General features: G+C 50.6%; 10 protein-coding genes across 10 annotated transcripts; 4 read left to right on the top strand and 6 right to left on the bottom strand.

The window, feature by feature from the left end:
• The first annotated feature begins 19 nt into the window (after nt 1–19).
• P174DRAFT_439845 (dolichyl-diphosphooligosaccharide--protein glycosyltransferase subunit 4) lies at nt 20–750 on the top strand. The gene is made up of 2 exons (XM_024826910.1): nt 20–186; nt 248–750. Exon 2 carries the CDS (start codon nt 379–381, stop codon nt 616–618), a length of 240 nt encoding a protein of 79 aa, XP_024683818.1. The 5' UTR covers nt 20–186; nt 248–378; the 3' UTR covers nt 619–750.
• On the bottom strand, nt 711–3,075 carry P174DRAFT_449680 (putative C2H2 finger domain protein). Its single transcript, XM_024828868.1, has 2 exons — nt 1,339–3,075; nt 711–1,238 (listed from the first exon to the last, which is right to left on the bottom strand). Exons 1-2 carry the CDS (start codon nt 2,891–2,893, stop codon nt 943–945), a joined length of 1,851 nt encoding a protein of 616 aa, XP_024683817.1. The 5' UTR covers nt 2,894–3,075; the 3' UTR covers nt 711–942.
• A 529-nt stretch (nt 3,076–3,604) lies between these two features.
• On the top strand, nt 3,605–4,365 carry P174DRAFT_439843 (60S ribosomal protein uL24). Its single transcript, XM_024826909.1, has 2 exons — nt 3,605–3,651; nt 3,802–4,365. The coding sequence occupies exons 1-2, from the start codon at nt 3,610–3,612 to the stop codon at nt 4,069–4,071; spliced, it is 312 nt and encodes a 103-aa protein (XP_024683816.1). The 5' UTR covers nt 3,605–3,609; the 3' UTR covers nt 4,072–4,365.
• Nucleotides 4,366–5,251: 886 nt separating this feature from the next.
• On the bottom strand, nt 5,252–6,442 carry P174DRAFT_386493 (synaptobrevin family protein). Its single transcript, XM_024823308.1, has 2 exons — nt 6,268–6,442; nt 5,252–6,208 (listed from the first exon to the last, which is right to left on the bottom strand). The coding sequence occupies exons 1-2, from the start codon at nt 6,303–6,305 to the stop codon at nt 5,485–5,487; spliced, it is 762 nt and encodes a 253-aa protein (XP_024683815.1). The 5' UTR covers nt 6,306–6,442; the 3' UTR covers nt 5,252–5,484.
• A 389-nt stretch (nt 6,443–6,831) lies between these two features.
• Nucleotides 6,832–7,568, bottom strand: P174DRAFT_511017 (uncharacterized protein; the record flags this gene model as incomplete). The annotated part of the gene is made up of 2 exons (XM_024831745.1): nt 6,832–7,347; nt 7,398–7,568. 2 exons carry the CDS (start codon nt 7,566–7,568, stop codon nt 6,832–6,834), a joined length of 687 nt encoding a protein of 228 aa, XP_024683814.1.
• Nucleotides 7,569–8,548: 980 nt separating this feature from the next.
• P174DRAFT_511016 (uncharacterized protein) lies at nt 8,549–11,293 on the bottom strand (the record flags this gene model as incomplete). The annotated part of the gene is made up of 4 exons (XM_024831744.1): nt 10,349–11,293; nt 9,829–10,312; nt 9,003–9,766; nt 8,549–8,943 (listed from the first exon to the last, which is right to left on the bottom strand). The coding sequence occupies exons 1-4, from the start codon at nt 11,004–11,006 to the stop codon at nt 8,549–8,551; spliced, it is 2,301 nt and encodes a 766-aa protein (XP_024683813.1). The 5' UTR covers nt 11,007–11,293.
• Nucleotides 11,294–12,003: 710 nt separating this feature from the next.
• Nucleotides 12,004–12,313, top strand: P174DRAFT_439839 (uncharacterized protein). Its single transcript, XM_024826908.1, has one exon. It carries the CDS (start codon nt 12,026–12,028, stop codon nt 12,194–12,196), a length of 171 nt encoding a protein of 56 aa, XP_024683812.1. The 5' UTR covers nt 12,004–12,025; the 3' UTR covers nt 12,197–12,313.
• P174DRAFT_439837 (putative cation channel family transporter) lies at nt 12,259–16,161 on the bottom strand. Its single transcript, XM_024826907.1, has 2 exons — nt 15,623–16,161; nt 12,259–15,547 (listed from the first exon to the last, which is right to left on the bottom strand). Exons 1-2 carry the CDS (start codon nt 15,897–15,899, stop codon nt 12,501–12,503), a joined length of 3,324 nt encoding a protein of 1,107 aa, XP_024683811.1. The 5' UTR covers nt 15,900–16,161; the 3' UTR covers nt 12,259–12,500.
• Nucleotides 16,162–17,402: 1,241 nt separating this feature from the next.
• Nucleotides 17,403–17,652, bottom strand: P174DRAFT_439835 (uncharacterized protein). The gene has a single exon (XM_024826906.1). The coding sequence runs from the start codon at nt 17,621–17,623 to the stop codon at nt 17,468–17,470; it is 156 nt and encodes a 51-aa protein (XP_024683810.1). The 5' UTR covers nt 17,624–17,652; the 3' UTR covers nt 17,403–17,467.
• Nucleotides 17,653–17,831: 179 nt separating this feature from the next.
• On the top strand, nt 17,832–24,722 carry P174DRAFT_367853 (bifunctional carbamoylphosphate synthetase/aspartate transcarbamylase; the record flags this gene model as incomplete). Its single annotated transcript, XM_024822200.1, has 3 exons — nt 17,832–18,558; nt 18,622–24,605; nt 24,666–24,722. 3 exons carry the CDS (start codon nt 17,832–17,834, stop codon nt 24,720–24,722), a joined length of 6,768 nt encoding a protein of 2,255 aa, XP_024683809.1.
• Nucleotides 24,723–25,595: the final 873 nt, after the last annotated feature.

Here is a 25,595-nt window from a genome sequence, read left to right as displayed (position 1 = left end):
TTACCTCAGAAGTGCCTACGTACGACATCCAATTAATCTACTTCCGTAATTCCAGCTGTCAACTTGCGATACCACCATTGCCTGCCACTCATCTACAGCAGTCAATCTTCGCTTCAACAGAGTCCTCAATTCATTGTTTGTTTAGTGCTGCGGGAGTATTGATTGTTGAACAAGTCAATTCATTCAGTAAGCGTTTGGAAACACCGTGTTCCTTACAATATGTCCCAAATAATACTAATTTCCCTAGGACAACTCCCAAACAGCTTCATTTTGCGACCGGTCGCACTGCTACTTAGCTCAACCCCCCCTGGACTGTCCATTCCAACGCTAGCGTTCATTTCAGATACTTCGCGTACAAGAATACTCCACTACATCAACATGATTTCCGACGACGATCTCTACCGTCTGGCCATCTTCCTTGGATCGTGCGCTATGATGATGATAGTACTCTACCATTTCCTCGAAGTCAATGCGAAGGACGATACCGTTGAAGGAGAAGTCCCCGGTGTCAAGAAGTCGGTCGAAGGTTCTACTACTGCCGGTGTAACGCCGGCACCGGCTGCCGCGGCCGCGGCCGCGGGGGGCACATCAGCAATTGGAGGTGGGAAGGACCGGTAGCTATTGTATACTTGGGGATCACGTTTCAGCATGAAGGAGGTTTGGTTTGTACGGAGGTGACTCTGAGAGTCGGGCAGGATTGTCTGTAGAATACCCATGCAAGCATTGCAGTCACAATGAATGTCCTCTTAAATGGTTCAGGGGCTTTGGATAATGCTATGTCCACTAAGCTTCGAAAGATGCACCAACCCCAGTGAGAATCAAAACGCCGAAGAGCCCGCTGGATGCGAAAAAAAGACCTTGACGCCAATTGCCGTAACCACGATACGAACGACAGCTGGATAAATCACAAGATCGAAGGGGTATCATTAGACCTGAAATGTGCTAAGTCTCATGCCTCACTGCATAGACATCCTCATCGTTGCTCACTCTCCCAATCCTTGCGGGAGTAGCCAACTGGCATCCACCGGGATCTAATCCATACCCAATATGTTCCTTCAGCCTCTGTACTGCCTTGAAGATCTCCCGGGCTTTCTCAATTTGTGTATGGTTGCCATGGACACGGTTGAATGCGCGAATCGAACTGTAGCTTGCAGGGAATATTAGGGAGTCTTCGCCCCCTGGCTGAATAGACTCCGGGATGGTTTTAGGCACGGGACTTTCGCCGGCAACGCGACCCTCTAGATGGCAGGTAAAGATGAAAATTGTTAACCACCGAACCCATTGAGCAACGAAACAAAAAAAAAAAACATAAATTCAATCATCTCTGTGCTTTCTCACCAGTTGCAGGCACTGATGGTCCGTCGCCCAGCGTCCATGCGATAGATGTCACATGTTCTGAAAGGACATGCTTGTATAATTGCACTGCCGGTAGGTTCTCTCGAAATGTGCAGTCTTTCCATTGACACGTGAGCGTGTAAGGCACGTGAACTTTGAAAATGTGCTTCTTGAGCATTTCAAGATTGTGCAGCTCCGCTTGGCAATTCTCCCAGTCACACGTGTAGACCTGATAAGGAATTTGGGAAGTGACGGGTATTGTAACCTCAATCTTAGAGCTCGCGGGAGGTCGCCCAGGAGGTCTTCGCCCGACCATCTTGGCTGCTGGACGCGGTGACGACTTTGCTTTAGGTGACGGCTGTGCCTTTGTACGTATTTGATTTGAGGGTTCGGACTTTGGTTGCGGCTGCGACGGGGGCTGTACTTGCAGGTGTACTTGGGGCGGAGGGCGCGACCGAGGCTGGGGATCAGAGGGAGGTTGTACTTGTTTCTGAGGATTGGGTTGAGATGGGGATCTCCGCTGAGGGACTGTCTGTGATGTCTGTAACGTATGCGGTGGCCGTGGCTGTAGTTGTGGTAGTTGTTGATGTTGTTGATGTTGTTGATGAGGGTACTGCGGAGTTGCGGCAACACCAGCATATGGAGGATTTGGTTGGGCTGGACGCGCCATGGCGGATGTCACATGCGCCGGCGCGGAGAGCGTTTGTACGTCACGTGCTGTGGTTGTATTGTTGACTCGCTTCTCCTCCGGGTCTACAAGATCCCAGCGAAAGGTTTCCAAATCTGAAGCAGTGTCGAGTCCAGTGAAGACATCTCGAAGGCGGAATAGATGATGGTTCAAAGGAGCTTCCGTAGGGTGGCGCCCAGACGCAATCAAGACATCTCGGGCAATTGTTTTCGGATCGTATTGTAGCTTTTCCGCCGCGTCAGTCACGCTCAGTGGTTTTGCTATGTCCGCACGCGTCTTCAGATAGCTCCTGTCCGTGGTGTCTTGCGGAGTAAAGGAATATTTCGAGAGACTTTCTTGAGGTGGCATCGTCGGTTTCGACAAGGTCACAGTCGCGGGTGATTCAAGACGACGCCTCTTCGCATCATGCCCACTAACGTCAGCATCAACGACCTCGGTCGCGCGCGTAAAAGGGGGGTGGTTCAGATATGACGAAGCATTTTGCGGTTGTGTTTGAGCGTAGTTCGTAGGTAGAGGTTGTGAGAGGGTCCAAAGAGGAGGAGGGGCAGGAGGTGGTTGTTGTGTAGTCGCAGGTGGGTTTGCTCCGTATTGCTGTCCTCCTTGATAAGAGGCAAAAGGGTAGGCAGTCGATGAGGAATATGTTGTGTCCTGCGGCATCGCATATTGTTCAAGAGGAGCATAATGTGTTTCATAGTGGTACGGTTGGCGAATGTCGCTCAATGGTGTTTGAGATGTAGGGTGGAAATCCAAGAACGAATCCCGGTACCCCTGAAGCGGCCACGGGGAGGAAGCATATTGATTTTGCTGAGGAAACCGAGAAGGGCCCGTCTCTCGGTGATTCTGAAGCCATTCGAAGTAATCGTTCGCCATCGTGGGCGGACAATGTCGCTGCGGAGCAACTGAGGGGCCAGTTCAAGATGCTAAGCATGGTGGAAAGTCAAGGACAAAAGAGGTCGGAGTGAGGTCAAACATGTCAATTGGAAGAACTATTGGCGAAGGCGTATGTCTACCTTCATCTCACTCAGTGCTGATGCGAGAATCAGTAATGCGACACGCTCCGATGTGAGACTTAGGCCGATCCGCGCGCGCCCCGGAGGTGATGCAACAATTGGCCAGGCAGGGAACTTCCCCTTCCGGAGAGAGGGGCAACATCATCCAATCAGCGGAAACCCGCCAACCCTAGCCTAAGCGGGATGTCATGTGACGCACATTCGGGCTCCCACACATTTTCGGCTAACACTTTGAGAATACAGCAAAAAGAGTCCTGTTTCGACGACGACTAACGACGACAACGTTCACCACGCCCGGTCATATCAGAAAAAGAGGCCTATCAAGATGACCGTCATGAACAACGGTATGTTCGACTTTTTTTTTGCTCAATAGATCTTCATCGCAAACGTCCTGTTCCTCGAATACGCCTTTGATATTTTCCTTTCTTCGAAGACACATTCTCAAACCGCCAACGCTCAGGAATTGTATTGGGAGGATACTGACTCTCGGTTTTTTCAATGATAGGAATCGCCTCTTCCCGCCGGAAGTCGCGCAAGGCGCACTTCAGCGCTCCCTCCAGCGAGCGCCGTGTCATCATGAGCGCTCCTCTGAGCAAGGAACTCCGTGAGAAGTACAACGTACGCCTCCCATTATGCCACCTCTCCTAAACCGATCATCTCCCGTTGTCAGATTCTACACTCTTGTTCAGAGGGACTCGCGCGGGAGGATAGCCAGGGATCAGTACAAAGTCTTGTGAAGGACGTTCGTTTCTGACAGATACCCTATAGGTTCGCGCCATCCCCATCCGCAAGGACGACGAGGTCACCGTTGTGCGCGGCTCCAACAAGGGACGCGAGGGAAAGATCACCACCGTCTACCGTCTCAAGTGGTGCGTTCACGTCGAGCGTGTTGTCCGTGAGAAGTCCAACGGCCAGAGCGTCCCTATCCCCATCCACCCCTCGAAGGTCGTTATCACCAAGCTCAAGCTGGACAAGGACCGCGAACAGATTCTGGAGCGCATCGGAAAGGGCCGTGAGGCTGCTAAGGCTCGTGCTTAAGGGACTTGTTTTCTGTGTTTCTTGTTGCAATAGGGGCGATGGCGTGGGAGTACATGAGATACTCAAAATGAGAAAATAAACCTGCTATGACCAGGCTTCCGTCTTCCAAGACAGGTGCACGCTATGAATGGAAAGAAAAAAAGTGCAAAATTTCTTCTTCATCTCATCGTTCGGGTTTGGCTCTGAGCGACAACAGTTGGCGTTCCTGATCTTTCCTCTCACCCGACCTGCAGCTGCATTTTAGGTAACTCCTATCGAGAATACTACCGAAATCTCAGATCCACTTCACTTGTTCGAATTCCCTCACTCATTGGTGTGGTCTGGCGGCATCGGTTTACTTCCAGGTCTCGGTTCTTTTCCCCCTCCAAACAAGTCGCCCACACAGTCAACGAACAAACGCAAACGCAAATCCCAGCCCAGAGGCGACGCAATGCACGGAGAGAGCCAGAATGCCCATCGCAGCAATCCGTGATACTGAGTTTCGACCACAGATGCGTTCAGCCTTCCGGAACGCCTCGTAGCTACCCGATCCCCCTTCCCCTCATTCCCTGGAATGGCGCCAGATTATCTCCTCATCAACCCCGTCCCCAGGGCGGTTTCCCATGGTTGGAGAGGTATACGGCTGGCGCAGAATGAACCGCGGAAAACAACCAAACTGGTACAAACCAGGGGTTTATTTCCGCTCGCTTGCAGACTCGCACTGAGCGTTAGCTAGGAAGCTGCGAGTTTGATAGCGAGGGACATGCCTTCGTAGAAGCTAGATATTGTTTCTTAGAGAATGAACCAATCTTGTTATCGAAAGTCACATTTCTCTGATCTGATTAGATTGCCACTAAGAATCCTGATACTGTTTGTTGTGAACAAAGCACGTGCGCGTGCAGGAGATATACAAATCGCCGTCCATTTCATCAGGTAATAAGTAATGTGGGATTTCTAACAAACAATGATTCAATAACAACTTCCACGCTGTTCAGTAAATCGAATTCTCAATTATGTTGGAATTATATGCTTTCTGTTAGTGTGTATTAGTACCCAGAACCAGCAATATATATTTCGCTTTCATCGGGATCACTAACCGGATGACCCATGACATCAACAAGCATGTAAATATGTCAGACGGAAGAGTAATTTCTGAAGCAAGCGATAGCGTACATTCATCGTATTCAAGCTGCTACCTAATATGCATAGGCTAAAAAAGTAATATAAAGTTGACATAAGAGTACATACAAGGCAAGCGATATCACAGACAAGGCGGACAAAAAAGGTCACAATCGTAAATGCTATCGTAAGCTGGCAATTCACAGAGCGATCGACGTACATTCTACGGTCGGAAAGGGTATGTGCACAGAAAGAGGACATCGCTCCCATTCGTTCAGCGACAGAGGAGTGATGATTTGGACAATGACAGGAGCCCTACGCACTGTGCCCAACACACTTCCCCCAAGCCGGCAAGCCGCATCCCATACCGACGAAAAGATAGACGAGGAAGACCACCACAACAGCCAGAAGCACCATCAGCTTGATATTCTTCCACCACATCCGCCGCCGCAGACCGCGACTACGCACTCGGAAGTCGTGCGCGCTGCCCCCAAGCCGATCAGTCTTATCGACCAACAAATCAATCCGTTCACCACGCTCAAGTACCCGCTCAATGTTCTCTGTCATAATGTCACGGACGCTGTCGATCTCCCGTCGGGCTGAAGCAAGAGAGTCCGACGGCGGGGCGGTGTTGTATGTCTGGAGGAGAGAACGAAGCTCCGAATTGAAAGCGGCACAGCCGTATGCAGGGAGAGAAGAAAAATCAGTGCTCGAAGGGGGGTAAGTCGATAGGAACTTGCGTTTCATCTCGAGGAGAAATGCAAATGGAATGCGACGGCCTTGTTCGGCGGTCGCCACGACGATGTAGCTGAGAGGTGCATAGGAGTTTGGTTCTTGGCGACCGGCATCATCCGAAGAGCCTGTGGGTGAATCTGCGATGTAATGGACGAAGAGACGCTCATGTGTGTAAGTGAGCTTCTGGGGCTTGTCATGTGTGATCTTAGGGAGGATAATGGATGCTAGTGAAGATGCTGCAGTAGAGGATGTCCCGGGTGACGAATGCTCTGCGAGAATAGTTGTGCGGTGTGCTATACAAGAGCTGTCGAAGATCTGTTAGTCCAGAGCGTCAAGGACGTCCGAAATATGGGTAGAACATACTAGAGCAAGAAGCTCGAAGGTTGTGATGAGGAAGCCATAATGGTGAGAGACCTTTGCTGAACGGACGACGAATCGAGTGGGTCGCTCCAGGGACGGATAAACTGTAGGATTCAATACCCAACAGATATTCTCCGAGTTCTTATTCCTTCAACTCTGAAGATCAGGAGAGTTTCCGTTGAATGCAAGGCGGCGGTGGAATTCCGTGACGTCGCCGCCAAGAACCCCAGATTCTGTCACGTGTTGGACATCTACGAAGGCAGCCATCGACCTACGAAAGAAAGAGAGAGATGATTAATACGCAGGACGTGGTAAGATTGATCGGGAAGATTCAATGCACATTCGACTAACTTCAAGCAAATACTATCCCCAAGCACCTGCTACATAATAAAGAAAGAATCAACCACGAAACCAAGGAGAGAGAGTGAAGACGTACCTGAGCAAGCGACGATCGAGCTTAAAGCGACCCTCAGTCTCCTCCCATGTTGATATGGGACTGAGCTGGTTGTTTCAATCTCGTCGTAAGAACGTGCGTTACTGCTAGAAAAAAGAGTCAGACAAATGAAATCAATGATGCTGGACGACAATGTCAAGACAACCTTGGACAGCATAATGGTCGCCTTTGATATGAAACGGATGTGTCGCCCAGGGAAACACTCTTAGGACTCCATCTTCGCCCCAGTTGAAGAACTGAACGGATTGACCAACCGCCACAGCTCCACGGAGCTGAGTGTACTGTCCGTTCGTGACCCTCGTGTGATATATCTCAGCGAGCAGCCTTCTGAGTTCATTAGCAGCTCGCAAGCGGACCGATGTCTCGTCCCGATGCACTGCGGTCGCGCAGACGATGGCGAAGAAGGTGCTGTATCCTTCTGCACCAGGTCCGGTGACGGTCATCGCATGCAGTCCGTACGTCTCCGGTGTTTCAGGACTGGCTGTCTCGGGAACAGCTTTGATGATGAAGCCGTCTTCCGGGGCACAATGGAGTTTGAGGATCTGGTACCAGATCTCGGTAAGGTCCCAAAGTTTGTGCTCGCCGTCTAGGACATCAATGACGGGCTTGACGGTGGGGGCTTGGCGGTACTAAAACATGTTAGCAAAGAAATGGCTGAGCAGATGATGGAATTACTTACAGTTCTCAGTGCGGGATGGACCTCGCTCGCTGGGATTCTTGGGTCCCTACGCGGTAGGTTGGAAGTCGTCCTGGGAGGCGCACCAGAGTTGCGGGTAAGAACCTGCCTCCTGAGGTCGTTGCGGGGTGGCTTCCCCGTAGGAGTGCGAGTTGCATGGTGTTGTGCGGGCATGGTGCAGTTGTTCGGGAATTGTTCGAGCTGTTGGAGAAAAGATTGGCAGAGGATGAGGCGAAGTGTATAGAGATGAGGTGAGAGCAGCAAGTGAGTTGGATGGCAAGGCATAATAGAGGAGGTGAGCCAGCTTTTATACCGCATCTGGCGAAGTTGGCGCTTTCATCAAGCTGGCCTGTCTTACCAGGTATAAAGACTCTTGTCTTGCAATGCGAGATTTTTGAAAAAAGGGATTTACAAGTGATGCGGGAGACTTCCGATCCCACAGAGAGATCACCTCGAACTGTCTCGATCCTGTGCATCACTTACCTTTCTTCGAGCGCTGCAACTCCAATGAAGAAGCGAGTTGATACAGGAAACTAAACTGCATTTCTAAGACAATCGTCGAAAACAAAGAACAATGGAATGGTCTCATTGATTTGACAATAAATCTCTAGATATATCAAGACTTGAAGAAGTCGAACAGGCATCTCATTAGTGTCTTACGTTGAACGTTGACCCGCATCCTTTGCACACCGTGTACCTCATTCCTTCTTAGTCACACCGAGTACTACATAGCATGCGAGTGCCAGGAAAGAGATACAAGTAGAAAGACCGTCTCGATCAAAGAAGGTGTTTCAAAGAGCATTGTCAATTACGCAACCAACGACAATACCTTTGTTCCTATTGACAAGCCAACAAAATTCGTCTAAGCTCGAGGAAAGAGCTCTTTCTTGATCTGAGACAGAATTCCATCGAGGACTAATCGGGTTCGTCAATTAAATTAGAGACACTTACACTTGAAACATAATCACCATGGTGTACTTGCTCAAGATTTCTGATATGTTGGAGGACATGCTGCATATATGTAACCATCGAAAAGGGCTCAATATCATTATTCATCAATCATAGTGCGTTATTGGTGCAACATTCCATTGACCCCAAATCGTCCATCCCAACCAAATCTTAGATGCAAAGTCGCCAAAGCAGATTATCAGCATTCAGTGACGTGAAGCAGAATCATTGTCGTCCATATGCACCTCCTCAAAGTCACTCAGAAGGTCACTATGACTCGGAGAGCCCATAACAACGGTGTCAGTAGAGTCACTAGCAGAACCAAATTCAAACTCCTCGTCATCGGCAGAGCTCAGGTCGATCGAGGTATCGTCGTCAGCACTCTGCCACGAAAATGATACATGGTCGCTGTTCCTTCCACTGTCCTGTTCAATATCCGTATCAATCGACATTAGATCACTCTGATGACTTTCCGTGGCCCTGTTGGAGGCACCTTGGACTGTAGTATCAATCTCTGAGGCCGCGATGGTGGAATGCGACATCACCGAGGAGGCTGTGCTACCCGTATGGATTGCTGGCCCCGGGGTCGAGAAGCCCCGGTCTCAAGTAATGGCACGTTATCATCAGTAAAGACGCCTCCGGACCCGTCATCATTGCCACCAGCCCACAAGGGAAGATATTTGAACTCATTCTCCGTGAGACATGTCAAAGCATCAGTCAGTTCGTAGAACATGGTTGAAGACCGAGGGGTGATCATCTGCTTGGCGTAGTCATTAACGTAAGCCCGAACCTGAGCGAAGAAGATATCCAAGTCAAATTCTATCATCTCACGCGGTAGAACCAAATCAATCCCCGGGAGATTCTGTAGTTGGGGCGCGCTGTATATAGAGAACCCCGATGTGGGGGTGTTTGCCGTCATTTGGGGCCGTCTCGTGTCCAAATCGAAGACTCTCCGCCCTAGCCTTCTGTAGAAAGTATTGAAGTCTACGACTCTGCCTATCAACCCTTTTCGTAATATACCACTGGTGTGCCAGTCTTCTTGCTCTCTGAACTGCGGAATACTCTTGGCAAGGGAGGCAATGATGGAAGGCTGTTTTGCGGGGAGAATAGGGCACTGGCCACTAAAACTCTCAATGGATAGACTGTGCCAAAATGTCCTGCTAATTATGCGCTCTGCTGGCGACATCTCTCTGTAAGCGTTCGCGAAATCTGGTGGCGGATAGCCCTCATGGTCCTGCGAGCTGAGGGATACTTCTCGGCACCCTCTTTCAGGAACACCGCCCCTTAGTGGCGACAATAAGGTGCATCTCACGAAGTCTTTCAGAGCAGTGAGAAGCCAAGACTTGGCTTCCTCTTCTTGTGAGGATCTTGGTTGGAAATGGTAAACTTTCTGAAACTCGGATAAACCATGGAGCCATGCCATGCTAGCCCCATCAAGTGAACGAAACGATCTATAACATGATCCAGGAAGCTCTTACTTGCGTACTCAATACGCTGGAGCTCTGTGTCATCTAGCGACTCACGCAGGCGTCCATGCCATGTCACCTGAGGCCTCCCCAGGCGGGCTGGTCCGTCCCCGTTAGCCAGCAGAAGTAGGGCCTCCTCCCCTACAAGGATAGAGAAGGTGTCCCGACAAAGGGAGGCGCACTGGATCCCACAAGCTATGCGATAGCTGATCTCCGGGTGGATCTCAATGAATCGGACGTTGGTGGACTCGTAAAACCAGGAAAGAATGAGGTCGCATATCTTCGGTGTCGTGGCGATATCATACAGCTTCGCCAAGGCAAAAAAGGTCCAAAGCTTGCAAGGAGTGTCAAGTTGAGGAGGGAAATCCTCCAGAGCCTGCAAGATCTGTTCAATGCCTGCATGGTGACGAGAAGCAGAGTAGTCTAGTGGTAATTCAAGGTTCTGGCGTTCTACCTTAGAATCCGAAGCTTCGGGCGATGTGACAGCCTTTTTTCCCACCTCACCTTCGGGCGATGTGACAGCCTTTTTTCCCACCTCACCTTCCTGATGGTTCCCAGCCCGTTCATCTGTCTCAGGATTCTGCGCGACTGAATTATTCGACTCATGGGACGGCGGTCCGCCGAAGCCTTTGCGTGTATTTGTATCCAACGCCTCAACCTGGTCCTGCCCCCCAACGCACGAGGCTGGGAGGTACCATCGATTCTGACAGCGGGTCCAGCTCCTGATACCAAGAGGGCAAGAAAGCTCCGTGATGGTGATGACCGCCTCTTCCCCCTCTGTCGGAGGAGTCAGATCTATAACATACTTGAGCCCGTTCGTAAGCCCGCCAGTGAGTTCACGGCGCTTGACAATCCGAGCCTGCGTCCTCGGATTGAAGAGCTTCTTGAAGAAAGAGGAATCAGTTTCCAAGAGCTTCCGGCTGTGTACGCGGTGCGGGATATAGCCCCTTGAGGCAGGTAAAACGGAGCTGGTCGATGGTCGTGGTGGTGAATCGATGAACACGAGAGTGTCTGCGTTGTCTAGAAGGAGCAGCGGTGGGCAAGGCGCAGGAGCGTTTCTGGTCTTCGACCTTGGGGGTGTTGGTCGAATGGGGATGTAGGTGGATCCAACAGGAAGTCGTGGCCATTGCCACTCCTCAAATGTAGAGGAGTCCCCTTCAGCTTGTTCAGTAGTAGAGAAGTCCATATTCATATTCATACAGCGGAGCCGTTAACTATCGTCCGGTGCTAGCGTTCAGCAGCCTCCTTTTATAAATCGTCGCTGTATAGGTGGGAGGAGAACAGAACGAAGATGATGAAACCTGAGTCATGGACGAGGAACGATGCTTTAAAACATGATTAGATGTCCAGAAACCGCGAAAGACATCACCAGAGGATTTCAAACGGAAAAAGAAACAAATATTATTAAGATCATATGTCGTGCCAGCCTCATTCCTGTTCATTTGTAATGAGGCTGACTACGTGTGACCACTGCTGCACCCGACGGGAAAACGCATGCGCTTCCCTGTGCTCCGTAGGCTTCCATCTGCTTTTTATCGCGCACGCTTGGGCTATGATGAGAAGATAGATATGATTCGCTGACAGTACACAGCCGCAACGATGAACCTTGAATCTGTACTATGCTATTTAGCCATATTACTAAATGGGATTGTTGATGAATAAAGTAAAGGTCTTACTACGCCGTTTTTCCATGTTAAAGAGGAATATTGTTATCCATTGAGATTGCCTACCTACACTTTCTCTACCTTACTGCAGAAAATCACCCTATAAGGGAGTATGCGGGCAGTAGTAAGCTAGAGATACACATATACAGACAAATCAATCATCGATCCATGGTATATATCCGGGTGTCCCTGGTCCCTGGTTCAAGCTTCAACGTGACGTCAAATCATCGCAAAGATATAGTATCATGGGCAGGTCATTAGCCACAGAGGACTACAACAGATGTTCCTGAACATATCGTCCCAGATCAAGGACCCTACCGCTCTCAGACCATAATTTCAATCAAGAAACCAACCCAATTACGACCAAACGAACCGTCCACCTCGGTTCATCAAACCAACAAGAAATGGCAAAAGATGGGCCCATCACGCATGGCCACAAAGGATCTGTCCAGTACGTCATCTCATGCAAAAGACCCTTATTGTACACCAGACGGCTATCTGACTTTCATTCCCTTCTTGCTTTGGCAGGTCCCGAAATTTCGCTTTGGCGAGCATGTTCGGCGTCATAACTGGGGCATGGCTGATGTTCCGTGCGCTTGCGCCGAAGCATGGGAGATCTCTGGTTTCCGACGAGGAGCGGGCGGCTATGCAAGGTGGTCACGGTGACAAGTTCCCTGAGGGGAACAGGAGGGGGTTCGTCCCTGAGGATATAAGGAAGAAATAGGGTTGATCCTGCATGCTTCCTTCTACGAGGCTCATGAGCGACGTCCAGGAACATGGTACTGATAGTTTTGGGTGGATCAGGCCTAATGAAATTCTGGTGAAGTAAAAACAACAGATCATTTCATGATTTCTGGCTCGCTATAGAGGGTATGAATTGCAGACTGATGTAAATGATATGAGACAGCCACTCGGTGATAGACATAACAAGCCAAAAAGGAGATTCACGTCATTACTGCTCGCTTACGAGCCTGTGGTAGAAAGGAAGTCATGAGCGCGTAGTATCATCATGTCATAAAGTCCCGTGGTCATGAGTCTGTCGATAGGCCAGCGGACTGCATCCCTTCGCTGCTATTCTTGCTTTTGCGGGACCCTTGAGCTTTCTTCTTCGAATCCCTGCTCTCCAAACGTTTCTTCTTGTCTTTTTGGGCGCTTCTCATTTCGTCGGGTCGACTCTGGCTTCGACTGGACTCGCCCCGCCGGAGATCTTTCACCTCTTTCAACATCTCACGGAATCCCTCTTCGATATTGTTCATGCGAGCCAAGACAAGCTTGCTGAGCATGTCTTGATTGCTACCAGAGCTGTCAGGTCTGGGGATGCCACCCGCAGCATATCCCATTTGCGTCGTGAAGCTTGCAGGCAAAGCAGCCAAGAATCCATTTGCAATTGCCCTATTGTCACCCAGGTCAGAGCCCAGCCCATACAGATGGGATGCATGACGGCGACCCCGTGGTTGCGACTCGGTTGGTAAGAAGCTGCCTAAGTCAGGTACAGACATGGGATTTGACCTGGGCAAAGCCATGTTTTGAGAAACTCCAACATCCAAACTATGTCTTCTTTGCATCCATTGGTCTACGGAAGTTGCAGTGGCCGCATCATCCCCTGCCGAAGGCGTCTCCGCTCTGGGTCTGATGGGAACAGGAGACACGTCGGTTCCTTCGTCGTTGCTGACCGAAGGGACAGGATTGTAAAGCATTGTCGCGGCGGAGTAATTCCGCGTGTGAAACTTGGGACGCCGAGAAGGACTGTTTTTGCGTGATTTCACTCTCGCTGTGGAGGGCCGGGAGCTGTAGAACTTCGGTGTTGCTTTACCTGGACTCACACCACCGTTTCTCCCAGAACTTGAAGAATTCGAACGGCGTACTTCTGTATCATCGCTGGTTAACTCATCGTCGCCTTCAATGTCCGTGTGCCGAGAAAGCTGCCGTATCCTGGCCGGAGACACGTTGGCTCTCTCATGACGTGGCGTGGCAGGTGAGGAGACAATATGACCGACATGCCCTTCAGGATCTGACGTGACAGAACGGTTGGAACCGGTAAAATCGCGGAGACTTCCAGTGGTCCTTCCTCGAAAGGGAAATCGAGGCCTCCTGGGGGGTCTCTCCAATCGATCAACTTCATCCGAGTCCTGCTCATCGGGAGGGTGTACAGGGCCAGACCCCATAGCTTGCATCCAATTGCTAACAATATTATTGCTCTTTCTCTGTTGCATCAGCCTCGGCGGACGCCGATTTGTCTCCTCCAAAGGATTCCGGAAAACTTCTTCAAGAGCGCGGTCTTTCTGATACGTTGCCACTGATGGCTCTCGTACAAGCCGAGGAGCTTGAGGATTGAATGATTTGAAGCGACCGTGGCGGGGGCGACTGCGAGACAAGGCGTCGGGATGAATCGAAGGATCAATGAGATCAATCGGCTCGTTGACTCTGGGACTGAGGATTGCCTTCTCGTAAAGGCATATGGAGAAGAGGACCGGAAAATGTGTGATTTTGATGACAGTGCGATTGAGTCGGATGAACTGTCTCAAAGGCATGAAATAACGGAGCGGCGTGACCAGCCACGCAATGATATTGGTCGGTGCCACGTAGGAGAAAAGCGCATCCGACTTGACCATCGAAATAGTATTGACAGCAAACAAGAATTGATGCTCTTGATTGGCATTCTGTACAATTGCCATGAAAGAATTGGTCAGAACGGTAATAAGGATCGTCACCACGACAAAGTGACAGATGAATAGGAAGAGTGTCAAAATGAACTTGCCCAGGATGTTGTAATCGTCCCAGAGCGTCCACGCAGCCGGAGTGAATCCCATCAACATCTGGAAGAGGGCATAAGCAACAGACGCAGGGGTATGCTCTTCAATGTTGCCAAACGATAGAGTGAACGCGACAAAAAACCCACTACACGTAATGGCGACCAGAAGAAACACTGCAACCAAATCCGAAGCCATTATGCGGAACGCAATAAGCAATTGCGAAAAATATCGATAGTGATCCAGGACCGAAAAGAGTCGGGGAAAGAGCAGAACCGCATTGGCGGCGAGGATGTCATATGCTCTGTCGGCAATTGCGTAATTGTATGGGCTGGGCATCAGAGCACCATATAGCCGCATGCAATAATAGCAGAAGAGCAGGAATAGAATCCCGAGGTCAAACAGGTTCCAGAAGCTCATGAGATATAGACTAAAGCCCTGTTCGTTGAAACCAACGATTTCGTCAAGCATGAACCCTGCGCTCCAAAACCAGAAGATAAGCTCCAGAGACGAGATATCCACTCGTCGTTGCACCAGAACTGCGAGAAACAAGCCTAGGAGGACAGCAAATGATAGAGTGGATAGAAATTGTCGGTATCGAGGCACCCGAAGCCGGGAGAGCTTGAAAAGAGAGGCATCTCTTGGATCGTAAAGCGTCACTGACCGTCGTGGCCTGGAGACTAGTTGCGCTGAACTGTGGGATGCTGCATGGGCAGTGCCGTATGGGGGCCCTCCATCCCGTCGTGCTGCCGTTGGGGTACGATGAAGATTGTCGGCAGCTGAATGAAAGACTATTGTACCAGCCCAAATTGCTTCTAGCTGCTGTACCACTACAGGATGAGCTAAGAACCGTTTCGCCTGAGCGCGAATGGCAACCTCGAGGCAGGAAATACGGGCAACACCTGCCAGTGGCTTGTTGCCGGTGGCAGGATACTTGCCCGATGTTTCTTGGAAGCCTTGAACCACTGCTGACGTCTGGCCTTGCAGGGGATAAAACTCGTAAGAAAGAGCATCAATCAACTCCCTAGTCGAGTATTCCCGCAGAAGCTTGATCGCAAGAAGCTCGCTCACCATGGCTCTTGTCTGAGACGCACCACTGTTTCCAGGATTCAAGTGGATCTCCTTGTTGAACTGCAAGCAGTTTGCCATCAGAGCGTATAATGTTCCACGTGAGAAGTGTAATGCTATAATTTTCTGCTGGATCGGCTTCACTAGAAACTGTGAGATTTGGGGAGAGCGCAATTGGTCCCATGTCAGCGTGGTTTCGCATCGCGACTCGATCAACAGCCGAACCGCATGAGTGATATCGTAGACCGGAAGAGCATCTATTCACAAGCGAATCCACGTTAAGTCCTTGTATTATATGAGACCTTAAAAATCGCAGGAAGAGATGACCATACCCAGATGCGAAGCAGAGAATATGGGAAGAAGAGGAGTCGACTCAATAGGGCGATCTTCTTCCTCCTGATCTGCATCCTCACCGAGATCATCTGCATGTTGATAGTCCTCGTCAAGGAATGCGCCATGAGTCTCGTTGTATCTCATCTCAGGACTCGCATGTTGAGCCTCTCCCTGGCGGAAAGGCCAAGGACCTTCTCGAGTCGTGTAAGGGGATGAAAATGGGGAACGTTCCGCGTAAACTCTTCTTTTCTTCGGGCGGAGAAGAGAGGCGAGCATTATTTCTAAACCAGATTCCGAGATTCTAGGGGTTGACCAATTGAGCGATAACAGTCGTTCAAGGCATCCCGGTTGGCGAATGCAGCGTAGCGTGAGCGGCGCGTTTTCCTGTCAAGCTAAGGTATGGAGAGGGGAGTCGTGGAGAGAGAGCCGAAACAAAGGCCGTAAATAATAAACATTAGATGATTGAGACAGGAAGCAAGGGCCCACGATATTAAAAAAGAGAGCTTGTTTGAGGGCTCAAAAGCCTCAATTAAAGCAACTGAAGGGTGCAAAGCGAAAAAACAAGAATGTCGAGGCTCGAGAGGGTTGGTGGATTTAGATAATTCACGCAGTGCACATGCGCCTGCTGCAGTGGGTGGGGGAAGATCTACTCATTGCATGCAGAGATAGCATTAGATATCTTGTCCTTGTTGCAGATCCTATCTCTCTCTCCCCAGTCATGGGCTATGCTCATAGGATCTTAGCCATCCTCTCTCCATACCGTATAGAGCCATGGAGGCTCCAAAGCCTAAGAGTCCTACAACTAGGTAGACTCTACAGAGCAAGTATTGGCCATTCAATATTAATCAAAATAATCCAGCTGTTTTGAGGTGCAGGAGGTTGAGTCTAGGCTAGTAGAGCTTTGATCCTGGGCTGGCCCAGAACTATGGTTGGGCTTACCGGGGTACTTCACACAAAAGATATTTAGCGCTCTGCCATATTCTATGATACAGAGTAGGCAGTGCTTACGTGCCCCATTTTCCAAATTTCAAGTGAGGGGTGAGACTGAGCATGGTCACTCATGACATGAGCTCCTCGTGAAACTCGAAGAAACGGTGTAAAAAAACAAATGCTTTCCGAGCATCTACAGTTCTAAATGACATGATGCTGATTATGCTGCTGAAATTTAGACGAGTTACTTTCTGAGGAAATGTGTAAACGGATAGGTTCCCCGAGGACTCCAGTACCTTGTTCAAGAGCTCGATATCTCTCTGTTGGTACATTTTTTTCGCTCGCTGAAAACTCAGATTTCCTATGACGAACAGAAGACAAAAAACAGTATTCAGGCCGCTGATATGGGGCCTAGAAGTGGAAGCGCCCCCCACCCCTGGTTTATTACTGGCTTCGAGGTGAAATCCCTGGCTTCGGTACTTCGTATCCACAGAGCTACGGCTCTGGTGAGTTCAGAACACCTGGATGAGTTCATGTACTGTCTATGCAATCACTTGACTTGTAACCAATATCGAGGCTGTCTACCTATTTGCGTCTGTCCCTGATGTATGGAGCAGTCATGAGACAAGGGTCTTGGAAAAAGCTCACCGCCTGCAACTTTTCTCTCCAGTCCAAGGTCTCGAGGAGGCAACTAACCGAATCTGGGTAGCGAGTGGCGGCATAGCTTACGTCTGCCAAGGATGGCGTGGAAAATTGACGGGAAAAAAGAAAAGGCAGCTACCCGGCTTCGCTTGTTTTTTTCGTTCAATACTACCTAGATACTGTATAAGTGATCAATTGGTTGTCGAGAATCAAGAAAAACCTATAATTAATCTTCCATATGTAGATATATTGGTGTACTGTGAGATCGAGTATCACCATTTATCGAATTCAGCGGCACCAATCCGTTGGGCGAGCGATGGAAGAAAGGAAAGAAAAAGTCTGCGGGCGGTAAGGACCAGCAAAACCACCCCGATCCCCGGATCGGTCAAGCCAATCAGTCCAATGAGAGAGCTTCTTGAGCACCCCATACACAAAATTTTTATTCTGCCGTTCGCACGAGAATTCTTTCTCCTCTTCTTCTATATTCCTCTCCCTGTGCTGAAGCAGTAGAGAAACACTCGTCCTCCTCTATTCTTATCATCAAGAAGAGACTTGGAGGCTGCTGATGCTACGGTAGAGTGAAGACCCTGCCAATTTGTCCCCCAGAGGACCTTTTCCTCCCCATCAGATACCGCAATGCCACAGTCCGCCGGTAACGACGAAGTCGCTCTCCCCTCCAGCCCTTTGTCTGGAGGGGCCGTGTCCTACAATCAGATCAACAGGGAACTGCAGCCACTCCCATCAATGGAGTCAGGAAATGGAGCCGTCATTCCGCCTGCTTCTGCCCGAGTAAGAGGCAGCAGCGGCAAGATGTTCGCCCTCGAACTCGAGGATGGCACAGTCTACCAGGGCTACAGCTTTGGTGCTGAGAAGAGTGTGGCAGGAGAGTTGGTTTTCCAGACCGGTATGGTGGGATACCCGGAGTCGATCACTGATCCCTCCTACCGCGGTCAGATCCTGGTCATCACTTTCCCTCTGGTGGGCAACTACGGTGTGCCCTCCCGTGAGACCATGGACGAGCTTCTGAAGACATTGCCCAAATATTTCGAGTCTACAGAGATCCACGTTGCAGCTCTCGTTGTTGCAACATACGCCGGAGAGGATTACTCTCACTTCCTCGCCGAGTCATCCCTCGGACAATGGCTCAAGGAGCAGGGCGTCCCCGCCATGCACGGAGTAGACACCCGTGCTCTGACCAAGCGCATCCGTGAAAAGGGTAGCATGCTCGGCCGCATGATGCTTTCAAAGTCTGAAATCGCCGATGGCGTCGTGGAGGTGACTCTAGGCGACAAAGACAGCTGGAGGTCATCCTTCGAACAGATCGAATGGGTAGACCCCAACAAGAAGAACCTCGTGAGCGAAGGTAGGTCTTTTTGACAATCGGAAATGCATCTTTGAAAGGTTCGATATCTGACATAATGCTCAGTTTCGATCCGTGAGCCTCGCCTTTTCACACCCCCCGAGAATGTCGCCCTCAAACACCCGTCTGGCCGCCCAGTTCGCGTCCTTTGCTTGGATGTGGGTATGAAGTTCAACCAGCTGCGTTGCTTGCTTGCCCGTGGTGTTGAGGTTCTCGTTGTCCCGTGGGACTACGATTTCCCCAAGCTTGCCGGCAAGGACTACGATGGTCTGTTCGTGTCGAACGGTCCCGGTGACCCAGCGATGCTCTCTGAAACCGTGAACAATCTATCCAAGACCCTGGAGGAGGGCAGGACTCCTGTCTTTGGTATTTGCTTGGGTCACCAGTTGATTGCTCGTTCCGTTGGTGCCCAGACACTTAAGATGAAGTTCGGTAACCGCGGTCACAACATCCCCTGTACCAGCATGCTGTCGGGCAAGTGCCACATCACCTCCCAGAATCACGGTTACGCTGTCGATTCCTCGACTCTTCCCGAGGGCTGGGAGGAGCTTTTCGTCAACGCAAATGATGGCAGCAACGAGGGTATCCGGCATGTGAGCCGCCCTTTCTTCAGTGTGCAATTCCATCCCGAAAGCACTCCTGGTCCCCGGGACACTGAGTATCTCTTCGATGTGTTCATCAACACTATCAAGGACACTCTTGCCTCTTCTGATGCTCTTCAGAAGCCTGTCTCTTTCCCTGGTGGAACAAAGGCCGAGAACATCAAGACATCGCCACGTGTCTCTGTCAAGAAGGTTCTGATCCTGGGAAGTGGTGGCCTCAGCATTGGTCAGGCTGGAGAATTCGACTACTCTGGTAGCCAGGCTATCAAGGCCTTGAAGGAAGAAGGAATCTACACTATCCTCATTAACCCCAATATTGCCACTATCCAGACTTCCAAGGGTCTTGCGGATAAGGTTTACTTCCTCCCCGTCAACGCGGATTTTGTGCGCAAGGTCATCAAGCACGAGCGTCCTGATGCCATCTATGTCACATTTGGTGGTCAGACCGCCCTCCAAGTCGGTATCCAGCTCAAGGATGAGTTCGAATCCCTTGGCGTCAAGGTCCTTGGTACGCCGATTGACACCATCATCACAACCGAGGACCGTGAGTTCTTTGCGCGAAGCATGGAGTCCATCAACGAGAAGTGCGCCAAGTCTGCGTCCGCCTCCAACCTGGAGGAGGCTCTCAGAGTCGTCGAGGATATCGGATTCCCCGTCATCGTCCGTGCTGCCTATGCACTCGGAGGTCTTGGCAGTGGTTTCGCTGATAACATGGATCAGTTGAAGGAGCTGTGTACGAAGGCTTTCGCCGTCAGTCCCCAGGTTCTGATTGAAAAGAGTATGAAGGGCTGGAAGGAAATTGAGTACGAGGTCGTCCGTGATTGCCAGGACAACTGCATCACTGTCTGCAACATGGAGAACTTTGATCCTCTCGGTATTCACACTGGCGACTCTATTGTCGTTGCACCTTCGCAGACTCTGTCTGATGAGGATTACAATATGCTACGTACTACAGCCGTCAATGTCATTCGCCACCTTGGTGTTGTCGGAGAGTGCAACATTCAATATGCTTTGAACCCCTTCTCAAAGGAGTACTGCATCATCGAGGTCAATGCTCGTCTGTCCAGATCTTCTGCCCTTGCGTCCAAGGCCACCGGTTACCCTCTTGCCTTCATCGCCGCTAAGCTTGGTCTGGGCATTCCTCTCAACGAGATCAAGAACTCTGTCACTAAGGTCACCTGTGCCTGCTTCGAGCCGTCCCTGGACTACTGTGTGGTGAAGATTCCCCGTTGGGATCTTAAGAAATTCACCCGTGTGTCGACTCTACTTGGCTCTTCGATGAAGAGTGTTGGTGAGGTTATGGCCATTGGGCGTACCTTCGAGGAAGCGATTCAGAAAGCCATTCGCTCCGTTGACTTCCACAACCTAGGGTTCAATGCAACCAATGCACTGATGTCTATCGATCAAGAGCTCCAGACGCCTTCAGATCAACGTCTTTTCGCCATTGCCAACGCCATGGCTGCTGGCTACAGCGTCGATGACATCTGGAAGCTTACTAGGATTGATAAGTGGTTCCTCACCAGACTCAAGCGCTTGAGTGACTTTGGCAAGCTCATGAACACCTACAATGCAACTACGGTTCCTCGTCCTCTTCTGCGCGAGGCCAAGCAGCTCGGTTTCTCCGATCGCCAGCTCGCCAAATTCCTGAGTTCGAACGAGCTGTCCATCCGGCGGCTACGTGTTGAAGCTGGCATTCTCCCCATTGTCAAGCAGATTGACACCGTCGCTGCTGAATTCCCTTCAGTGACCAACTACCTGTACCTCACATACAATGCATCTGCCCATGATGTTGCTTTCGACGATAATGGTATCATGGTCTTGGGCTCTGGTGTCTACAGAATCGGCTCCTCTGTTGAGTTCGACTGGTGTTCTGTGCGTACCATTCGGACCCTCCGTCAGCAGGGCCACAAGACTGTCATGGTCAACTATAACCCTGAAACTGTCAGTACCGATTACGATGAGGCTGACCGGTTGTACTTCGAAAATATCAACCTCGAAACCGTTCTGGACATCTATCAGCTGGAGTCCTCTAGTGGCGTGGTCATTTCGATGGGCGGCCAAACCCCGAACAACATTGCCCTACCCCTCCACCGCCTCAATGTCAAGATTCTGGGTACCTCTCCTGAGATGATTGACAGCGCGGAGAATCGTTACAAGTTCTCTCGCATGCTTGACCGTATCGGCGTGGATCAACCTGCCTGGAAGGAACTTACCAGCATCGAGGAGGCCAAGGGATTCTGCGACAAGGTCGGCTACCCAGTGCTTGTCCGGCCCTCCTACGTGCTTTCGGGAGCTGCCATGAACACCGTCTATTCCGAGCACGATCTTGCTTCCTATCTCAACCAGGCGGCTGATGTTTCACGCGAACACCCCGTCGTTATCACCAAGTACATCGAGAACGCCAAAGAGATTGAGATGGATGCCGTCGCTCGTAACGGTGTCATGGTCGGACATTTCATCTCTGAGCATGTTGAGAATGCCGGTGTCCACTCTGGAGATGCGACCCTGATCTTGCCCCCTCAGGATCTTGACCCTGAGACCGTTCGACGTATCGAAGAAGCCACTGCTAAGATCGGAAACGCTCTGAATGTCACTGGTCCCTTCAACATTCAATTCATTGCCAAAGACAACGATATCAAGGTCATTGAGTGCAATGTCAGAGCTTCTCGTTCATTCCCCTTCGTGTCGAAGGTCATGGGCGTCGACCTGATTGAGATGGCTACCAAGGCGATGATCGGCAAGCCCTTCGCTGAGTACCCTCCAGTGACCATCCCTAAGAATTACGTTGGTGTCAAGGTCCCTCAGTTCTCTTTCTCTCGTCTCTCCGGTGCCGACCCAGTTCTGGGCGTTGAGATGGCTTCTACCGGAGAAGTTGCGTCCTTCGGTCGCGACAAGTACGAAGCTTATCTGAAGGCTCTGATCTCCACCGGTTTCCGTCTTCCCAAGAAGAACGTCTTGTTCTCGATTGGTTCTTACAAGGAGAAGATGGAGATGCTGCCATCTATCAAGAAGTTGCACCAGTTGGGATTCAATCTCTTTGCTACCGCTGGTACTGCCGACTTCCTGAAGGAGAATGGTGTGCCTGTCAAGTATCTGGAGGTTCTTCCTGGCCAGGAAGACGAACTGAAGTCCGAGTACTCCCTTACTCAGCACTTGGCGAACAACCTCATTGACCTTTATATCAACTTGCCATCCAACAACCGCTTCAGACGTCCTGCGAACTACATGAGTAAAGGTTACCGGACTCGTCGTATGGCCGTCGACTACCAGACTCCTCTGGTCACCAACGTGAAGAACGCCAAGATCTTGATCGAAGCCATCGCCCGCCACTACGCCCTGAACGTGCAGACCATTGATTATCAGACCAGCCATCGCACCATCATCTTGCCTGGCTTGATCAACATAACCGCCTTTGTCCCTGGTCTGGTCACTCCCGGTTCCAATGACTTTGAGCTTGTCACCAAGGCTTCGATTGCTGCTGGTTTCAGCATGATTCGCGTCATGCCCGTGGGTGTCGACGCTTCTGTCACGGATGCTCGCGCCCTCAGAGTTGCCCAGCAGAATGCTCAGAAGGCTCCCTACTGTGACTTCAACTTCTCCGTTGTGGCGACTTCTACCAACTCCGAGCAGGTCGGCCAAGTCACCGGAGAGGTGGGATCTCTGTTCATTCCTTTCAACCATCTGTCTGGGAACATCAGCAAGGTCACTGCTGTGACAAACCACTTCTCGGTGTGGCCCTCGAACAAGCCCATGATCACCGACGCCAAGTCTACCGATCTCGCGTCAATCTTGTTGCTGGCGAGCCTCCACAACCGCAACATTCACGTCATGAGCGTCACCTCAAAGGAGGATATCAATCTCATTGCTCTCAGCAAGGAGAAGGGCCTGAAGGTCACCTGCGACGTCTCGATCTTCTGTCTCTTCCTCTCTAGAGAAGATTTCCCCGACTGCAACTTCTTGCCGTCTGCTGAGGACCAGAAGGCCCTGTGGGAGCACATGAGCACCATTGATGTTTTCTCCATCGGCAGTATCCCCTTCCAGCTTGCTGGTAAGCAGGCCTCTCCCGTTTCTGGTATTGCCGAGTCGTTGCCATTGCTCTTCACCGCTGTGTCAGAGGGTCGCCTTACCGTTGAGGATATTGTTTCGCGCCTTTACGAGAACCCCAAGAAGGTCTTCGAGCTTCACGACCAAGCCGACAGTTCTGTTGAGATCGAAGTTGACCGACCATACCTCTTCCAGAGCCCGTGCTGGTCTCCCTTCAATGGCAAGAGCTTGCGGGGTGCTGTTCAACGGGTTACCTTCCAGGGCAAGACCTCTTGCCTCGATGGTGAAGTGACTCAAGATGCTCCCAAGGGAACAGATATGTCTGGCCATCGTATTGTGCCTGCGTCTCCGTCTGTCAAGGCTATGTCTCCCATGGTCCAGGCTCGCCCAGAGAGTTCTCTTGACAGAAGACTGTCGATTTCTGGAACTCCAGGTCGCTCTTTCAAGCCAAGACCCGCTGAGTCGGCCGCGAATGAGCTCGGTCCTCCTCTGTATACCCCTGTACAGACTTCCTCCCTGCGCGATTTGCTGTCGCGGTCGACCTTCAGACAGAAGCATGTTCTCTCTGTCAACCAGTTCACCCGTGCGGACCTGCACCTGCTCTTCACGGTGGCTCAGGAGATGCGTCTCGGTGTTCAGCGCCAGGGTGTTCTTGACATTCTGAAGGGTCGTGTTCTGACCACTCTCTTCTATGAACCTTCGACCCGCACATCGGCATCCTTTGACGCTGCTATGCAGCGTCTCGGCGGACGGACTATCGCCATCTCCACCGAGCACTCTTCTACGAAGAAGGGTGAGACTTTGCAGGATACCGTCCGCACCCTGGGTTGCTACGGAGATGCCGTTGTTCTCCGTCATCCCGACCCCAGCAGCGCTGAGACCGCTGCTAAATTCTCGCCAGTGCCGGTCATCAACGGCGGAAATGGCAGCGTCGAGCACCCCACTCAGGCATTCCTCGATCTCTTCACCATTCGGGAAGAGCTTGGAACTGTCACTGGCTTGACAATCACCTTCACCGGTGACCTGAGATACGGACGTACCATCCACTCTCTCATCAAGCTGCTCCAGTTCTATCACGTGCGCATCCAGCTCGTTGCGCCCAAGGATCTTTCTCTTCCCGAGGAAGTCCGTCAGACAGTCGTCGCATCCGGACAGCTGGTGCTCGAGTCTGAGGAGCTGACACCAGAGATTGTTGCACGCTCCGATGTCCTGTACTGCACTCGTGTGCAGAAGGAGCGGTTCGCTGATCTCGAGCAGTACGAGCGTCTTAAGAACAGCTTCATCATTGACAACGCTCTCATGAAGCACGCCAAGAGCCACATGGTCGTGATGCACCCCCTGCCCAGGAATGCAGAGATCGCCGAGGAGGTTGATTTCGACCAGCGGGCGGCTTATTTCAGACAGGTTAGTTGCCTTTCTTTTTCGTCTCTCATTGGGTCGAGTTGTGCTAACTTATATCCGCAGATGAGATATGGCCTTTACTGCCGCATGGCTCTGCTTGCGTTGATCCTGGCACCATAGGTCATCTCATGTTCTATATAGGGAAGGAGGGACGCTGATGACTCGTGTGGTCAAGCATTCCATTGATTCTCTCTTCGTTTTGTTTCCCGATGTTCTTCCAGCACCTCATGTCATGTCTCAGAAAAGTTATGCAGTGTTTATACACGTAGGCTCCCGCGAGGAATACTAGATATACTCACCTTATAGATTAGATGAATCTCTCTTATGAACCTCATGATCCCGTTACGTGTGATGTATGTGTTGTATGTTTGGGGTGTATTCTGTGTTTCGTGTGTTTTATGTGTGGTGTGTGGTTTATGTGTGTTGCGTGTGTTTTCATTTTCTTTTCTCTTTCTCTTTTCATTTTCTTTTCTTTCATCGTTTATCTTACCTTTTTATTTTCCTTTTCATCTTTTCTTTTTTGCTTGGGCGTGTTTTTGGGACGGTCTTGGGTTGGATTATGGTTTGGATTGGATTTCTCTTGGATGGTTGGGAATTTTCAAACGGGCGTTGGTCGGTCAAGGTTTCTGGGTGGGACAGGACATTGCATAACTATCATACAGAGATACCCATTTCATCGATGCATCTCAATCATTCTGCATCATTTTCAATCAGAGCTTAACTTCTACTTCAACTATCCTCCTTTGACCTTTCACTCCTGTCTATTTACACTATAAACAATAGATCTTCAAGAATCAGGATCCCAAATCGGTTCCTTCGAGGAGGTACGGAATTGGCGAAAAATGAGGACCAGAACAACATATCCTTTCGTTTCTGCGATCGAATCCTCGAAGCAATCTTGAAAAATCCCTGATGTGGACATTGGCAGCAGCAGCGTCCCATTCCCAACTTCCTTTAGGCCTGGTTCTCTGCGCCATGGCTCCGAGCCAACGA

This window comes from Aspergillus novofumigatus (assembly GCF_002847465.1).
Source record: "Aspergillus novofumigatus IBT 16806 chromosome Unknown P174scaffold_3, whole genome shotgun sequence".
NCBI classification, from domain to species: Eukaryota; Fungi; Ascomycota; class Eurotiomycetes; order Eurotiales; family Aspergillaceae; genus Aspergillus; species Aspergillus novofumigatus.
This window is presented reverse-complemented; position numbering and strand designations above follow the sequence as displayed.

What these genes read in the sequence shown, in the direction of transcription:
- P174DRAFT_439845 (XM_024826910.1), top strand. Translation starts at nt 379, where the DNA reads ATGATTTCCGACGACGATCTCTACCGTCTGGCCATCTTCCTTGGATCG.
- P174DRAFT_449680 (XM_024828868.1), bottom strand. Translation starts at nt 2,893, where the DNA reads ATGGCGAACGATTACTTCGAATGGCTTCAGAATCACCGAGAGACGGGC. An exon ending in ACCATCAGTGCCTGCAACTG is followed by an intron (nt 1,239 to 1,338) that starts GTGAGAAAGCAC and finishes CCTGCCATCTAG; the next exon opens with AGGGTCGCGTTGCCGGCGAA.
- P174DRAFT_439843 (XM_024826909.1), top strand. Translation starts at nt 3,610, where the DNA reads ATGAGCGCTCCTCTGAGCAAGGAACTCCGTGAGAAGTACAAC. An exon ending in AACTCCGTGAGAAGTACAAC is followed by an intron (nt 3,652 to 3,801) that starts GTACGCCTCCCA and finishes GATACCCTATAG; the next exon opens with GTTCGCGCCATCCCCATCCG.
- P174DRAFT_386493 (XM_024823308.1), bottom strand. Translation starts at nt 6,305, where the DNA reads ATGGCTTCCTCATCACAACCTTCGAGCTTCTTGCTCTA. An exon ending in CCTTCGAGCTTCTTGCTCTA is followed by an intron (nt 6,209 to 6,267) that starts GTATGTTCTACC and finishes GATCTTCGACAG; the next exon opens with CTCTTGTATAGCACACCGCA.
- P174DRAFT_439839 (XM_024826908.1), top strand. Translation starts at nt 12,026, where the DNA reads ATGTTCGGCGTCATAACTGGGGCATGGCTGATGTTCCGTGCGCTTGCG.
- P174DRAFT_439837 (XM_024826907.1), bottom strand. Translation starts at nt 15,899, where the DNA reads ATGCTCGCCTCTCTTCTCCGCCCGAAGAAAAGAAGAGTTTACGCGGAA. An exon ending in ATTCTCTGCTTCGCATCTGG is followed by an intron (nt 15,548 to 15,622) that starts GTATGGTCATCT and finishes GCTTGTGAATAG; the next exon opens with ATGCTCTTCCGGTCTACGAT.
- P174DRAFT_439835 (XM_024826906.1), bottom strand. Translation starts at nt 17,623, where the DNA reads ATGGGGTGCTCAAGAAGCTCTCTCATTGGACTGATTGGCTTGACCGAT.